Here is an 18332-nt window from a genome sequence, read left to right as displayed (position 1 = left end):
AATTTCTCACTTCCTTATTTTCATTTGTATGACGTAAACAAAATGCTGCAGAAACATCTCTGACTAGGAGACCAATATAGTATTTCAACACTTCGAGTGTGTAAATTGTGACAATTTCTCTACAAAGGCCTCTCACTAGATGGTATCTTGGGCTGTGTGGTAAGTAGCTCGTATTAACAACTGCTCTAGGCTGTAGAGCACGGTCATAAAGTCTCGCCGTGACACATGTTTAGTTGTGCCAGCGTAAGTCCAGCCTTGTTCGCTCAGCTTCACTGTCATCATGCTGTCCACATTTTCCCGTCTATTCTGGCGTCCATTGACGATGGTCAGATTGCTGCCCTGTGCAGTGATCAGCTTATGAGTTTATAACACAAGCTGTTTGCAAACTAATAAACTGTACTACAAATTTAATTTTCTGCACATTTTATTTATCATATATTTCCTAGGTCTGTTAAGAAGACAATTTGTCTTCTATGTGAACTTGCAAGTAGGTGTGGGTTTGTAGTGGCTTTAGATGCATGCATCTGTGTTTTACTTCAACATTTTATTGAATGATTTGGATCCTTTGCCAAAGGGTAATAATTACTGATCAGTTTACTTTTATAAATGAGGCTCAGCAAAAGCCATAAAAGCAACATTTATGCAAATCAAAATAATGACATTAAAATAGACTTGCACTTGTTGATTGATAAACCAATTTATTTATGTTACCTTGAGAACAACATCAGGATCACTCAGGTACACCTTGCTAGGCAAGCTCTCGTCAAGCGTATATCTGACAGTATACCGCAAACGCCCACCATAGGAACTCAGCTGTAAACCATGCAGATATGGATTAATGCAAAATATTTAATTTCAGGCATATATACAGACATGCCTAACCCTAAGGGAAATAATTCTTCATGCTAGCTGAAACTTATTACTTCTTGCATAAGATTTATTATAATGCTTTCTTCACCTCCTCCAATGCGTGACAAATTATGGACAGATGCTTACTCAAAAAATAAATAGGGTAGATATGTGCCATACCCTGTTACCCAGGAATGTCATTGGTGCCAGCCAGTAATGAATGTCAGGAGAGGGTGTGTAGCTGTGGGATGGACCAATGTTGACATTGACACTGTTCAGCAGGTAGGTCTTGGCTTCCAGCCAGCCATCAAAGAAGCGTGGCAACAAGGTAAGGCCACCTGGTTCCAGGGTAGAGAGGATCCACCCATTCATATCTTGAATCTGAAAAAATGCATTGTTTTTAATTTAAAGTAGTTTTAAACTGTGTGTGTGTATATATATATATGAAATAAACTTTCCTTCACCAGGGAGAAAACTACTTTTCTAGTCAGATAGGTTTCTTCTCATTTTAGCTCAATATTAAAATGACTGAAACAAAAGACACTAGCATATATTATTAGTTTTGTCATTAGTTTCATGATTATAACTTCTACACTCATTTTTCATTGTGAAAAAGTTAGTGCGTAATATAGAGATAGCTGTGTGGGCTTCATCTGCTGCTTTCAATAGTTTGTTATTAAGGAAAAAATACTGAGCCATCAATATATGCAAATGGAAAACCCCATATTATGATGCCTCAATGTATACCTGTGTCAGGCCCCAGGTAGCACTGCAGCATAACTTTGTCACACCAAAACAGAAGCATTCTGAGCATCCATTAGGGTTGCTTTGATCTAGATTGTAAAAACCAGCTTTGCACTTGTCACAATGGGCTCCCTCCACATTTGCCTGAAACATTTTTGATGAAAGAATTATGTTTAATTCCATCTCTGCAATGAATAAACTACATGTTGACCTGTCTCTCTAGATGCGCGAGCTAAATGAACATCATCCATCTGTAAGTGTGTGGTTGCTGTATAAACTTGTATTTTGCATTTTGAGCAACTGTGCATTTATGTGTAATGTATATAAGTTCTGTGAGTGTGTTGGGAAGATGTACATAAAAATGCATATACACTGACCTTGCAGACACAAGGCACCTCACATGAGTTAGGTACAACACTGCCAGAAGGATTACACGGACATGAGCGGCAATTTGGGTAGCCATAGTAACCAAGAGCACATGATGTACAGGAAGGTCCACCAAATCCAGGTTTGCAAATGCAGTCACCAGGGTTCTGACAACAACAAACATACCTGTTCATTAAAAATTTTTAACAGTACGAATTGCAATGCCTAAAAATAAAGATGATGTATCAATGAAAATTACATAAAGTTTGCATTTTAAGAAAGCATCTTTGTCTACCATGGTACATGTGTATTAATGGATTGCTCTTTCCTGGTGAGTTCATTCCCTTACGCATCTTCAGTGAAGTGTAACAATGGCAGAGTAAGCATGAACCAAGTGAAAATAAAAATGACAAAGAAAAGCACTACAATATGCATTATTTCAACACTAAAAAAACGAATTTATAGGTGCTTGGCTTGATTTGGGTGGATTTTAGCAAGTCTTAACAGGAAGATTTTTACCGTGCTCTATAAAAGTGCTCAGCATAACAATATTACAAAGCAGACAAGCAAGCAATGCACAAATTTACCAACCCTTGATAAAGCAAGTAATCAAGAAACTTAACATCCCTTTCTCCAGCAGGTTTTAACAGACTTACCAAACCTTCATCCTCACGACTACTGTCAGGTACACATAACGACGTTGACGTGAATGTCTCACGGCAAGCACATGGTCGACATGGACTAGAAGCTGTGGGCGAGAAACCCCGAGGCCTGTAGAAGCCATCTAGGCAGCGCTCGCAGTTCAGGCCTGTTGTGTGTTCCTGTGTGTAAAAAAAGCAGTTTCATCCCTTATGAGGCATGATGATGCAATGTTTGAACAACCTTAAACCTTAACCTTCACCATAACCTTAAACATCGAGAAAAGAGAAATGATCATTTTCTAGCATGTTTCACAGTAACATACGAATGCAAAATAAAAGTAATTTTGGCCTTTGTCTCAATTTTAAAATATTTGAATGCAATGGACCTTTATATCTTTACATCTCTGGTGTAGACATAAGGTGTAGACATAAGGCAGACTCTGCTTGAATAAGGTTTGACCCGGAGCCAGTTGCCCAGCATGTCACTAGGTATCAGCTGGGTAGTTAAATATAAAGCAATCAGCTAAAATGCCTATGAATGCTATTTTTTTCTCTTTTTTAGTATTTCAGTTCATTGATTTTTCAACCCATCCAGCTAGTGCCTTGTGTTATGTATGCACCAGGACCCTCTCATTGCTTCAAGGTATGCACAGTATGTTGAGACTTTTATGTTTCTCTAACTTTCCTAGCAAGAATACAAGTTTGTGCCTTTTTCAGTAAATAAAAGCATAGAGGTTTCACTGAACTGTTGAAGATTTGATAGAAGTGAAAAAAGAAACAAAAAGAATATGTCTGTGCACTGAAAGACTCAGCAACATCAGCCCTAACATTGCTACCAGTCCATCATACCCACAACCACCACCACCACCATCATCGCCAGTAAAAGGAAGATGGAGTTTGTGTGTTATGAAACATAGACTGAAAATAATACTGACCCTGCAGTTAAGACACACACCACCTCCCTTGTACTTGCCCTCCATGTTGAGGCTGAGGCCGAGGCGGTCAACTGTGGCATTGTACACGCATTCACTGGCCTTGCCATGGCAGTTACATGCTGTCAGATCACATTATTAGACTGTAGCATTGTATAGACATTATTAGACTGTGGGATTGTATACAGATTATTAGACTGTGGCATTGTACACAAATTATTTGGCATTTTATACACATTATCAAATTGTGTGACCACACACACATTCATTGGCCTTGCCATGACAGCTATATTGTCAAAATTCACATTATTAGATTGTGGGCAACATAAAGACCATATGAACCTCATCACTTTATAAGACAAAACTAATCTTCTATGTAATGTCAAACAATAACTCCATAGTTATTTGGATTTAAAATGGCTTTATTCTTACAAATAGATTATTGAGTGATTTCTTTGTTGATAATTTGTAGATTACTTGGTGATTTTGATGTTGCTAATAGGGATTATTTGGCAGATTCCATGCTGCAAATAGAGATTATTCATGGGTTTCTACACTGTTAATATAAATTTATGGCTTTCTATATACATGTACATTATTTGTAGGTTTCCATGTCCACTGGAAAAATAAAGTTGATCATTGTCATCGGTAACAGATTTCATTGACAGTTTCCTTGCTGCTGGTATAGATCATACCTTATGCTCCTAATATACATTATTAGTAGGTTTATATGTTGGTAATATTGGAGCTTTCTTTCTTAAATTTCTTTATCAGAAATGTTTACTGAAAACTGTTAACAAACAGAAGTATAAGAGAAAGGAAGGGAAGGATTGGTAGACTGAAAGTGAAGAAACACTTCCACGTGCATTTTTTTCCAGTAATTTCATGGCATTCAATTTATATAACAAGACAATTATTCTAATATTTTAATATCTAGTTTTAATCCTTCTCTGATTTATGACAGCAATCAAGAAACCTACCCTCACAACCAATACCCTGAATTCCACCTGTTCGCCAAGGATGCTGATTATACAAGGGCAGACACACTTCACAGTTATCTCCCCCTGTGTTATGATGGCACTGGCACTGAAATCTCTTCAAAACAGAAACACTCAGAATTATATGCAGATTCACAATTCTGCTCATAAATGTACATATATGCATCCAAAATGCACATGCACAGACAAAGACATGGCCATTGCAAAGGCAATGTGTCTCTCGTAAGCATTAAAAACATTAGCACAAATACTGTCACACATAATTACTTGAAGTAAAAAAGTAATTAATCTACAGAAATAGTTGTAATTAATACTTTAAGATTTAATCCTTTGCTCTGAAGTGACACATGATAAAATTTTTTTTCTTTCTGTGACTGACCAAGAAGAGATGTAGATTTTTCATATAGCTTTAAAAGCTTGATCAATAAAGAAGTCACTACGAGAGAACAATTTGAATTATGACTCCAAAAAAATTGCCAAATTGAATGTGAAATGAAACAAAAAGCAGAAATAAAGACAAGCATGGAGAAAAACAACCATACTACACTTATACCTATATCATAATTTTCATGTCATCTTCACACATGAATTAACTAGTCAATAAAGTCTGTCACCAAGAACTTTTCATAAACCTTACATCAGGGTGCAGATCATGTCTCCTACAGTATGTGGCATGTCCATAACAGATGCACTGCCCGCCAATGGATATATCTTTGATTGAGTAGAAATACTACAACAACAAAAAATGTTTAAATCAATAAAAAAAACATTTATCATGCAGCAAAAAGCACACTGGTCTTTCCAGTGTATTGGTTATCACATAAATGAAGAATCTGTTTATAATCCCCTTAAGTTTTCAAATTTTTTTATTAGAGAAGTCACATACTGCTGGATAACCAAAACATGGAAAAGTCTTTCACACGACAGATTGAAGGCAAAGGTCAAGGGTGACTCGATCTCACTCAATGAAAGGCTGATTTTCAACCCAGTGACAAATGATTGATTTTGTAGCATGTGGGGTCGATGTACCTGTATCTAATGCCCTTTTTTTTTTAGAATGTACTACAAATGTACCCAGAGTGCCTTGAAAATACAACAGGAATGAATCAAGTGAGCGGCCACGTAGCTGTGACTCACAATACCATCATCACAACTTTATTACTAAAACACCCGGCGTGGTGCATTAGGTGGGTAGGCTTGGTGTGAATGGTCCGGTTAGGGTTAAAATTTTGCTCATGCGACACCTGCACAACAAACATCTAGCAAGAAGCGAGTCCCCTACCCTGCGCGTGACAGAGGGGTCGACGTCGCGCGTGCGGTGCTGCTGGAAGATCATGAGGTCAGCGTTGAGGGTGCGGATCTTCTGAAGACGAAGCCTTACAAATCGGGCCGATGTGAAGTCCTGCAACACACACACATGGAACATGACAGCCCACCTCTCGCCACCTGCTTGCTCAGAACTAGGGAGGGACCTCATGCAAGTGGTAAGCACGGACCTCCAGTCTGGGTGTCTCCAGTCCACAAGTAGCTGCTTACTAACTATACAGGGGCTCACCATGTCTGTAGATGTCTGAAGTCCACAAATAGATTATTACTTGCTATACATGTACTCTTAACACGTTTGCAGCACAAAATGTTTTAAACTAAGGCATAATTATTACATTCCACAGCCTACACACCATGGAGGTGACACTGGGCCAGGCTGGTCTGCTGGGATCACAAAATAAGACCATAAGAAGTTTTGCCTGTTTTCCTAATCACACAAATTATACAAATAGGTAGCGAGGTCAGCTGTCAGGTGTCAAATCTCTGTTCCCCTCACCAATCTTGAGAGAGTTTAATACAACCTTGCAGTTTTCTATTTTTCAATAAGCTTTACTATCCTGATTTTGGAAGCTAAATGTGACATTTTCCTTGACAACACCTTTCCGATTTGAGAGATTAAATGTGCTGAGTAAAATAAATAGAAATTTGACCATTGAGGACCCAAGTTGTCCATTCAGCTGGTTTCACTGTTTCATGGTCAGAGACTGAAGACTGACAGGAGACATGTGCAACTGGTCCACTATGTCATCTGAAATTAAACTGAACTCTTGGGATGCATTTGTACAGTCCGGCCCAATGATGATGATGGGAGTGCAATGAACAGGCCAAACAACTGGCACTCGTGGACACTTCTCAGCAAAACATAGGCGGCGGGAGGAGAGAGCTGGCCTCAACTTCCACACCAGCCTTAGACACAGTGAACCACTGAGTCCTCACCAGCCTTAGACACGGTGAACCACTGAAGTTCGCTGTCCCAACAGTCAACAGGCTATGGGGCTTTTTTTCTTACCTGCTTTTGTCATTAACTTTGCTTCTCTCAAAAAAAAAAAAAAGAAAGAAAATGTTTGTGCAGATCGGGGCTAAATGGGAAACAGGAATCTTAAAGGTGAGCTGAAGGCATGACCTTTGAGAGTTGACCCATGTGTGGCCACCTGCCTGTAGCCTTGAGAGCCGGCCATTCTCGTGATCGCAGCCTTCACAGTTCCAACAGGCGGTTGTTCTTATCGCTGATCGTCGGCTAGAGAAGAGTTGTTTAGTGCATTAGTAGAACACCAAGCACTGAGACCTTCACAGCAGTCGTATATCTCAGATACCCTGAGTAAGCGGAATGCGGTGCGAGTACTTGATCACGAAATACGACACCCACTTGACACCCCACCTGTAGTGGCATGATGGTCTGCCGGGTAGCCTCATGTCAGTACTTTCATACCGCCCTGCACTACTTTAGTTAAAAGCTTTATTTGTTGTTGTTGTTTTTTTTTTTGTTGTTTTTTTTTATTTATTTCCCAGATATCAGCTCTGGTTATCTCAGTTTTCACACACCTGACTGGCACTGTGTCCACCTTCAAAGCCCTCGAATCCTGCATCAACCCCCACTTGTGTAAAAAGTATTCGCATAATCAAGAGTATTGCTCACGCCTCAAATTTTTATCCGTGCATAGCTTGTGTGTTTGTCACGGTGTTCCTGTTGTCTGTGGTTCATTGGAAGGTTTTCTTGTGTACGGGTGGCAATGCTGTACATACCCTCTGTTTATACCTAAAGATGGTGTAGAGAGGTGCGGGGGAGGTTTGGGTGGAGCGAATGGATGTCACTAGGCTAGATTAGTCACACACAACCTGTTTTTCACCCCATTAAAATAAATGGGAGGCCAGAGAGGTAAGAAGTTGTTGGGTCAACATGAATGTCAACACACTGCATTCCTGTGAGAAGACCTCGCGGACATGATGGATCAGCTGGGAGTCGAGTCGGTGAAGTGGGAGTATACACACCTGGGAATTTTTAATATTTCTTTCTGAATTCTTTAGATAAGCTAATTTGGATGAGGTCAGGTCGCAAGTCCCCCGCAGCTGAAGCATGCAGCATCGTTTGAACAAGAACGAATCCACACAGGAGCCTGCACCTGGCGATTTACCTGCTGACAGGCTCACCTACACACCAAAGAACTTCCTGATTAATTTTGCAGCTATTTTGGGAAAATCTCTCATCCTCTCTCTTTTGTGGAAGTCAGTAACCACACACTGCATGCAGTCCATTCCACAATCAACGACTTGTCTTTAAACTTCGCACACATGAGTCTAACCATAACCCATTCCATTTTTAATGAACTAATATTTAAGTTTCACAAACAGGGTCAGCGCGTGCGTGCGAGAGAGAGAGATGGGAGAGACAGGTGTTACAACAATCATCATTCATGTACATCTTGTGAAAAATAAGGTGGACATTTGAATCTTAAGTTCTGGAAGAGGACAAGGGAGACAGAAACATTCCACAGAAGAACAGGGGCAGGTGAGAGATGCAGACATTCCGACCATGAGACAGACGACAGACGGAACTGTTGCAGACGGACACTACCCAGCGGTCTGCAAGCTGATAATGTCGACTGGATTGTTGTGAAATGGACTCAGCACAGTGAGAGGGATCCTCTTGGTGTGTTATCAGATAACAAAGTTAATCAGTGGCCAAGTGGTCCTCTTGGGCGGTGTGTCAAAGCCAACAGTCGCACAAAGACAAGTAACAACCACTGACATCGCCCACCCTCCAGTTCCACTTATTCACTTCTGTGAGACCAGTGTAGATAAAAAACTATTAAACTTCTTATAATCGTCGGGTAGATAAGCCAGCGATGTGAGACTCAGACGATGGTGTGACTGAGAGTTAGCAGACCAGTGTATGTATATCACAGCCATGCTAATCTCCTCTTGTACCCCAGTCAGGGTCCCTGGTCCCCTCCCTTCTACCCGCATTAAAAAAAATATCAACTGTCCTCGCAAGATTCCATTTTATTTTGAATAGTAACTTAGTTGAACAAACTGCACTGAAGCTTGTACTAACGACAGTCTGATTTAATTTATTCAGTGCCTGTAGAAGCAGGTGTAACCACGTGTAGACCACTTTATAACCACGTGTGGACAATTTTATGACCACATGTAGACCACTTGATGCTACCTCAGGTGCTACCCGACCCACAGGCTTGTCACAGTACGTTCCCTGACATACCCGACTTCCTAGCAATCAAAATATAAAACAGTTGCTTGCTCTCTGCATTCAAGTGACAATGACAAGGTAAGAGGAACTAAGGTCGAGCTAAAGACAAAGAAGGTGTGGAATAATTCAACCTCGCTAGTCCCTCGTCAGCCAGCAAACTTAGTTTGAAAAACTGAAATAGCATACTCACCAGCAGCACTCTGCTCGGCTGGAAAACCCCCGGACGACCGTTCACCAGCGACACAAAAATCTGGGGACAAAATCGGAAACTGTCAGTCATGTGTTGTCGGAACTCCGAGAAGCATTTCAGTATTGAACTAGAGAAAAAAGACAGAGACATGGTGGAAGGAAAGACGGAGAGAATAAAGTCGAGACAGACTCACCTCGCCATCCTCCAGCGGGTCCAAGCGAGAGTATCGCGAGGTACAGATGACCTGGTCATCGCCAAGGACCGTGGGTACCCCCACTGTGGCCCTGATGCCGTACAGCTCCACACACTCGCGGTCGGTCATGGCGAAGTACTGCCAGGGGCTGAAGGTCTGGCCGTCCAGCGACCGCTCCAGATCCAGTTGCCTGGACGAGGTGCATTGGCCGCTTTCACGATGACATAAGCCACCTGGTAAATCTGGAGGTGGACACGGGTATCAGTGGCACACTACAGAGGTCTAATTTACACAAATTGTACCTGAAAGTTACACATTTGGTCAGACTGATGTTGTGAAAAGATCTGTAATGTAGAAGACAAGAGTTTGAAGAGTTATGATTCCAGGAACTCGAGATCAGCACTGAAGCAGGTCTTAGATATGGGGCTACCTGTCCTGGATGAGTAAGTTCTGTAAGGTTTGGGTCACCTGATACACCTGTATCTACAGAATAGTGCTCCATAGGGAAACAGCGAATAAACAGCAGGAGGAGAATAAGCTCTTTGTTATTTGTTTCAACAGGAAGAGCAATGAGGTTCCAGTAGGATGCTGCTATAGAAACTCGGCAAGTGGCCGTACGCTGAACTGCCAACACCAGCCATCTTCACTGAATGCTGGAGTGACTCACTGACTGAACAATCGACATGTAGCCTGGGATGACAGGTGGCATCTTCATTAGAGATGAACATGTAGAGGGTGAACAGGTGGCATCTTCATGAAACGCATGAGGAGGTTAATAGCTAATTGCGAAAGCAAAGCAATAGTCGAGAAATAAAAGATATTTTGACTCGTGCGCGTAGAGAGGCTGAAGTTAAGACATTAAATGTTTTCTCACCAGTCCCAGGTCCAGGGTCACAGTCACGTGATTGAATTCCTCTCCGTTGGTCAGGGTGGGGCTCTGCCACCAGTTGTTACTGCCATCGATGGCGTTGGTGATGGGATGTCGCCGCAGTAAGTTGTCGCTGCGGGCGTCGCACACGTCGCAGTGGCTGTTGACGACGGGGAAGATGGCGACATGCTCCACCAGCTTGCAGAAGACTTCCGGCTGGCGCTCTCCGCACGTGGCGTTGGCGCTGATCCTCGCACGCGACGCGAGGTTGAAGAGCACCGGAAACAGGCCACGGGTATCTGCAGTCGGGTACAAATTATCATCAGCATAGTAATTAGTTTTAAAAAATACACGTCATCAGTGTTCAGCAGGCGACAAGATCCATGAGAGGTGGTTACTGTTGAGAAAGACTCGAATGTTCCTGTGCGGGTGCATGCTGTACACCACCCAACGTGCTGTGGGCAACTGTTTGTGACCTGCCACCACAGAATGAGTCTTAACTCGGAAATTGAGATTTTCAAAATTGCTTAATTTTTAATTGTACAGGTTCTGACCTTCTCCAAGGCCACCGGTGACAGAGGCCACCCTGGATGTGTGCCTACAGGTAGCTTAGTGACACACACAAGCAGCAGACACAAAGTTTGATGGGGATTTTTTTCTCAGTAAATTAGTACAAATCGGACTTTCTTTCCTATAATACTTGCGTTTCGGAAAAGTTCGCTTAGGTCAGCTAGCATTTTTTTTTTCGAAAGGTCGAGATCAAGCTTTGAATGGTTGGTAACCACGTACGGCTGAATGCGCATGCGTACAAAGGTCAGAGGCAGAACTTCGTAGGACATAAACCCCGGGTACCCTTTGTGTACACTTCTTAGTGACCATTATTGTGACCTATGTGTACTCTGTGTATAATACATAGTGCCTAGCTACCTAGTGTGTATACTACTGCGTGCCCAGTGCCCGGGTACATAGTGTCCGGGTGCACTTGCTGAGGCAGTTACACCATGGACATGTGTAGGTGGACTGCTGTCTGTCTGCCGAGACCAACGTTTAGCCTCTTGCAAAGTTCTCTGCTATTAGTCTCGGCGAGCCTAAACAAAGAATGTGACTAAACCGGAAGCTTTGTAGTCTCATGCCTCGTTTTAGTAGTTAACTGGAAAAAACGTCTGCCAGCAGTCCAGTGATACAGTTCGTGGTTACACAAACACTGTAGCCATGCGCTAATACAGTTTTTTTGTGAATATCATTGTGTTTGTAAGCGTGCTAGTGCAGTTATTAGTGTCTAAATATCCGTGTTTGTATGCGTGCTCATACACCTATTTGTAAATATCTGTTTGTATGCGTGCTCATACACCTATTTGTAAATATCTGTTTGTATGCGTGCTAAAACAACTACTTGTAAATATCTATTTGCTAGCGCAGTTATTTATAAATCGTGCACGTGGTGCTGTGTCTATAAATATCGCCATGTTTGTATGGATGTGTGCGTGTGTGTGTCTACATGCTCGGCATGTTGTTTGTTGTAATTGTTGTTACAAGTGAAGAGAGAGTGTATCGAGTCGTAACGAGAGGAAACGACCAGCGGCACCCGGATGTTCACCTCGAGTCTCTCTACAGCAACAGGAAGTCGTTCACACAGCGGCGCTAATGAGGAGACCGGCGGTGAGCATGCGCACTTGACAGCGCTGGAGGGCAATTGCAAGGTAAACTCTGTGAACTGCGGCTGCAGGAAAAGGTAATGGGATGGCAGGTAGTGGGTGGCTCGTTACATCACAGACAAACATGCAGTTCCCAAGCTTGCAGCGGCTCTGTTGGCTCTTGTCGACCGGATACAGTCTACACCATTAACATACCTACAGTGGGTGCCCTCCGGATACCCTGTACATCAACTACAGGCCCACTGGCTGACAGGTGGTGGGTGGGTTAGCGCGCGTGTACGCCCTGTCCTGTGCTTTATTCGCCAGTAGTGGATGTGCAGGGTTGAATCCCCCAAACACTGTTGGCCTTTCTACATCCTTTACATACATTTTAAAAGCATATTATTGTGCCGTAGACCAGCTAGTAAGTAATAAGGTCCAGCGCATGTATTTTCAGCAAATTTAATATAAACTTAAACTTCACATGCGCCCTCGAAGTCACTGAATGGCATTCAACAAGTCGATTTTCCTCCACGAATTGTTCAGCAGAAAAGAATCATGGAAATGTACATAAATGTGATACACATACCCCTCGCGACAAACTTTGTAAACATTGCAAATAATTGTGACAGCTAAAAATACTGAGCATTTTGTTCTTGTCAGGGTCATGTAACCCCTTATGTACTATGTATCCAAGATAATAAACTTTTCTCAATGTTACTTCACTTGTGACAGCCCACTGGTCCCAGTACACAGACATTGCACCTCCCACTGATGTTGTCCTTATTACAAACAACTCGACCAGAAGCTTTTACTGGTCCACCAGACACCCTCCATCTGACTGCAGCACGAGGACCAATGGACTGGACCCTGCTACCTACAGAACACCCAGTGAAGAGATGAAAACTGTCCTTGTTCCAAATGTTTGAAAGTGTGTGTAGCAGAGAAGATGTAGATGTTGTAGGGTGGATTACCGGAAGTACAGGAATATTGTCTGCCAACGGGATTTACGGAGGCCCAGCCCTCCCTTGACCACACGATCACCATCGGACCACCGGGTTGTTTCTTGGCGAGAGATGATTGTGATTGTGTGTGTTGTCGTGGTGCGGGCGGTAATTGAAAGTGTAAACTTTCTTTGTCTACTACCTGCTACTACTGCGAGTTGTCTACTACCTGCTACTACTCGAGCTGTCTACTACCTGCTTATTGGAGACACTCCTCGGGGAGTGTTAATGTCTGAGAAAAACTTGGATGGCGAGGTGGCTGTAGTAGTTAGATGCTTTAGAACTCATGTTGAACTTATGTTGATCCCCAGAAAGAGATCAGCCCCAAGCCCGACTATAGAACAAACGAGAAGGCCACACACAGGTCTTTGTGTTTTGCTGTAAGTGTGGGACACAGTTTGTGTGTGCTTGGGCTGTGGAGAGTGTGTCCCTGAGGGAACTGTGTTTGGGAACTGTGGACACTGTGGACATCGTGGTTGCGGCTGAATACAGACAGAATGGCCAGCAGTCGTCACACCTGGGGTGGGCAGAAAACCGAGCGAGAGACAGAGAAAAAAGCCAAGGGTCGGCCTGACGGATGAATGGACGGATAGAGAGTACAAAAGGCCTGACTGATGAATGGACGGGGGTGGGTGGGTACAAAGGTCGACCTGACGAATGACTGAACGGAGAGATAGTACAAACGGTCGGCTGGTGAATGGACGAGGGGAGAGAGTACAAAAGGTCGGCCGGACGGATGAATGGGTGGACAGAGAGAGGGAGTAAAAAAGGTGACTGAATGGACAGAGAGAGTACAAACGGTCGGCCTGACGGATGAATGGACGGGGAGAGAGACGAGTACAGGAGAGGAGCTGTGGCGCGGTGTCGGGCTGTTTGACATCAGCACAGCGATGATCGACATGTTCACATCCCGGACGCCAACGGGAACTTTTTTATTTTACCATCGAAAATTCTTCACGTTTTAGTCAGCAAGGGGTTAGTCAAACATGGAGTCAGCCAAATGAAGGCATCGCCATGGAAAGACCAGGTCAGAACTAAAGACTACACAGAAAGTGAGCCTGCACCGTGTGACCACTGGCGCACCGTCCACCCATGTAGCCACCCTGCTTGCCACCCGTGTAATGAAGCCAGACTACAACTATACACGCTTGCCCTCGCCATACGTTCCATGCTCACCATCCCCGTAACCAGACTGATCCTCTGTTGATTGCACTCCTGACAGAAGACAAGGATGGTGGGAAAAGCTTGTATGTTGGAGGAAAGGACAACAACCTGCAGCAGCCACAGAGTTGACAACTCGCCTGTGTGCGCGTGCATGCATGCTACTCTAGCACGTGCCCCTTCATCGTGCGCCATGACATCTGTGGTGTAACAGCCAAATATTATGGTCTACAACCAGCCACAACACCAAGTACCACGCCAGTCAGACTACTTTGACTTTTATAAAACTTTAGTACAAGAGAAATGTCTGAAGCTCGACACTCATTCTGCCCCCGGCAGGGGCCGCAGGTCTGTCGGAAAGAACGGGTCCCGAACACTGGTGTGCAAAACAACACGCGGGCGTCAGTGAGGAGTCATCGGGGGCATATTTGGTCTCACGATTGCTGCCAGCTCCCCCCATGTTATCAAGAACAAAAGGCAGGGAAAGACAACCATGCGCCGGCCCACAACCGGGCCTGCACTGGGTCCCCCTCCCCGCCAAGCCGTTATGCACTCGTCTGCTCACCCTTCCTCAGTCTCCCTCTACCACTCTTCCACAAACAAGATTGTTTTCATGGATTCTTTGCAAACTACAAAACAATATTATGCAGCGGAATGAAAGAAAAGTTTGTTACAAAAACACGTGACTCACCGTCAGGTGAGTGGCTGGCTGTTAACTTTTCACAGTGAAACAGAAGGCAGTCAGGATACTGGGGCACTTGACATGGCATCACACTACACCGGTTGTTTCACTTTCAAACTCCGCCAAACTGGTTGTACACACATTGTCTGTGAGAGAGACCTAGTATAATGACTGATTATTTGAATAATCCTAACAACTGTCACTTCAGGATGATTTCAGTGACCCCCAAACCCAACAAGAGTGTGAGAAAAGTGTCTGCAAACACGTTATACAAGTTAGGTAAACAGGTTTTTAGTCCATTTCAGCCTAATGTCTTTTATTTGTTGTTTGTTTGGCGGTATTAATAAGTATTATTACTTCTGTATCACCATCTCTGTGCTGTGAACCATGCTGGGGAGGAGATTACCAGGCGACCTGTGGCCACCACCTGTCAGTGTCCACTTGTCCTGAACTCAACTGTCCTAATCACAACATGCTCATCAGGAGTGTGAGTATAGGCTTTACAAATTATTATTAAAACCTCACGAATACTGAACAATCTACAGGAAAAGTGCTAAGTGATTGTCTTTGTATTTCACTCTCATCCTTCACTCGAGGACGCCTGGCCTTCTGTGTAATCTCGTATGTAAGACAACATGGAGCGTGGGACTACTTAGATAAGCTGCCATTATCTCAGGGTTTATTCTAATTTCGTGATTCAACAAGACACACACATCATGAAGACAAAAAGATAATTGAAGCTTACATGCGTAAAGGGCCATACACCGTGAAACAGAACAAAATGCAACCAGAGAGATAGAGAGGGGGTGTGGGTGCAATCCAGGTGTGGGTATGGTGGTCAGTAAAGGTATCAAGATAGATGTCGGCGCCACGACAGAGCCAATGCCATAAAGAGTAAGCCGACTATTCATTTCTAATGTGCAACAAGGCTGGAATAGTCCATATTGTATCAGACAGTCGAAGCCTGTCTGCAATGTTAAAGAAACAAATGTTAATAGTTAATTATGAAACTTAATGTAGTCTAGAACCTCCAGAAGATGTGCAGTGAACGCTGCTCACGCGCCATCCACAAATACTAATGAATAATCACACATCTACACCCCGCCACTCTCTCTCTCTCACACACCCATCGTTCACTCACGGAAAGACACAGGACAGGACACAGGTGGGCTGACATCTGGACTTCAGGCACCAGAGGCAATCAGAACCTGTACCGAGATACTGGAGCCCCTTACAAGCGAGAGAGAGAGAAGGGAATGGTGCACTGGGGTGCATGCCGATCCAGCAGCCAAGCCAAGCAGATGGTCAGAGAGAGATCAGAAGGGAGGCAAGACGAGAGTAAAGGGAGAGAATTTTCCTGCTGTTACATCGTCATATACATTCACCATGTGTAATGTACAAGTACACATTCACAGTGTCAAATACTCTCTGTGAGCGGAAGAGGATGAAGGGAAGATCGATGACGAGGTCAAAAGTCGTGGTTGCTGGGGGGGGGGGGTGTTGCAGGCTCATCAATCAAATCCATCCTGGGTGTTCCCGCCTATTTACACGCATGGCTGGCTGGTGTCCTGTGACACGGGGCCGGCCACACAGACTTGTAGATCACATAGGGCGGTGGCTGGCCACCCCACTGGCCGCTCATCATTTGCATGTACTTGGGCTTGTCTCACAGACTGCACTGCTTACATTTGTCACCTGTGGTACTGTAGCTTGTATTATTTACACCAGTCATGTCATAGCAGTATACATACTTTAGTGGCACACCTGTGCATTTTAGTGTCACACCTGTGCACAACTTTAAACTTGTCGTTGCCATGCACTGTTGTCATACCTGTGTATGCACTTCACCTGCCTGTATTGTAAGGTGTCACACCTGTTTGTGTAGATATTCTATGAATAGACTGCAACTTTTGTGAATGTACTTCAGTGTCGCGTGTCGCTGTTGTCAATAAACATTAGTTTCACGATTCCACGTGAAGTAAAAGTAAGCAAAGAAAGTGAAAATAAACTAAACCACACAAGCGAAGACAAGCCTTTACAAAGATGTCGATCCGCACCAGTGGTGGTATTATATGAGCCCACGTGTCATAAGAACAGTTGATGGCTACTGCACACCTTGCTACCTGGCGATGACAGTGCGGTCTGAGGCCTCGTGCAGGGAAGAATGGCCAGGATATTAAAATTAATTATTGTAGTCGCACACAGACACACTCCTTAACATCCACACGACATTTTTAGGACAGGAGAAAGAGGGTGGCTCGTTTTATTTTGGCAACAGGGATGGTTTTGCCGGGCTTGCAGATTTATATTTATATGTAGGGCTACTTTACATTCCCGCCCCCCACTAGCTCCACCCACCCCGCTGATAGTCGTGTTACAGATACCCAGCTCTGCCTTCTTTTTGCCCTCCTTTCCTTGGCATTGCAGGTGGCTCACCTGTATGGGGTGTCACACGACCCTCTTTCCCGCGTGTTGGTCCGTGTGTGCGTGTGCGTGTTGGTGTGTGTGTCTCTCTGTGGTGGTCGGGGTGTGGAGAGGAGGGGAGAATGAGTGAGAGAAGGAAATACCGACAGGTCATCTAACATCGCTTGTGTATCAACAGTCCTGTAGGCAAATAACAACAACTGGTCCTGCTACATGTTCACACGCACCACAACAACTGCCCACATGTCCAAGCATAACCACCACGCACCTATTTCCGTTAGTCCACAGCTATTGTTAAAGTAGTTTTGTCTTACAACTCAGCCTTACTTCAAATTCGCATTGCCTTTGTTGTAACTAATAAAAACGGAAAATAATAAAACATAAAACTACTTTAATTACAAAATGTTTGTCAAACATGCCCATGAAAATAATGATGAAGCTGATGTTACTGGCCAATGGCCAGACTTGAGGGGCTGACAGGTTATCCCACAACATAGAAAATAAATATCAAAGTAAACACGGTGTGGAACAACAGACACCAGCCAAGCATGACGGAGCCGTAACCCAACGAATGTTTATGCCAAGTGTGGTGGACAGACAGACACACAGACAGACACACAGACACACACCCGCCACGCTCTACGATATGCCGCAGTACATCCTACCTCCACCTGTCCATGCAACCTGAGCAAAAGCTCGTAAGACTAATTGTAAAGATTCCGCTTTCGCACGAAACAAAGTCAGTGAAATGCAGGTGATAGGCAGGGTACCCATCCTGACTGTGTACTCAGGTATTTTTAACTGGCAGTGAATCACTTGTGCAAAGTGTTGGGGCGCAGGGTGTCGCGCCTGTAAATGGCAGAAGTCTCGCCACGAGTTTTCTTTGGCGGAGTTGCCGAGTCATCGGTCCACTTGCAAATGCCTTTGAAGTTCACCGCCGCACAGCTGAGATAAATTTATCTTTCGTGTCTTTTATGCTGGAGGTCGCGACAGCGGCACCAAAACACCAAAACAGTCAATGCCTGGAGTTATTTGACAGACGGGATACAGTTGACACTGTAATAAAAGTCTGACTCCCCTCGGCCCCAACACCAACCGCCCTCATTTCTTTTGAA

General features: G+C 43.8%; 1 protein-coding gene across 1 annotated transcript in view; it reads right to left on the bottom strand.

The window, feature by feature from the left end:
* Window positions 1-18332, bottom strand: part of LOC112574511 (laminin subunit alpha-2-like) — a 68824-nt gene that overhangs the window by 47831 nt on the left and 2661 nt on the right. Inside the window, 14 exon segments of the mRNA XM_025255637.1 lie at window positions 137-339; window positions 712-813; window positions 1030-1230; window positions 1597-1737; window positions 1971-2126; window positions 2616-2780; window positions 3536-3654; window positions 4513-4627; window positions 5168-5260; window positions 5813-5932; window positions 9252-9311; window positions 9445-9626; window positions 9629-9686; window positions 10319-10611. Coding sequence (XP_025111422.1) covers window positions 137-339; window positions 712-813; window positions 1030-1230; window positions 1597-1737; window positions 1971-2126; window positions 2616-2780; window positions 3536-3654; window positions 4513-4627; window positions 5168-5260; window positions 5813-5932; window positions 9252-9311; window positions 9445-9626; window positions 9629-9686; window positions 10319-10611 — 2008 coding nt within the window.

Source organism: Pomacea canaliculata, linkage group LG10 (genome assembly GCF_003073045.1).
Source record: "Pomacea canaliculata isolate SZHN2017 linkage group LG10, ASM307304v1, whole genome shotgun sequence".
Taxonomy (NCBI): Eukaryota; Metazoa; Mollusca; class Gastropoda; order Architaenioglossa; family Ampullariidae; genus Pomacea; species Pomacea canaliculata.
This window is presented reverse-complemented; position numbering and strand designations above follow the sequence as displayed.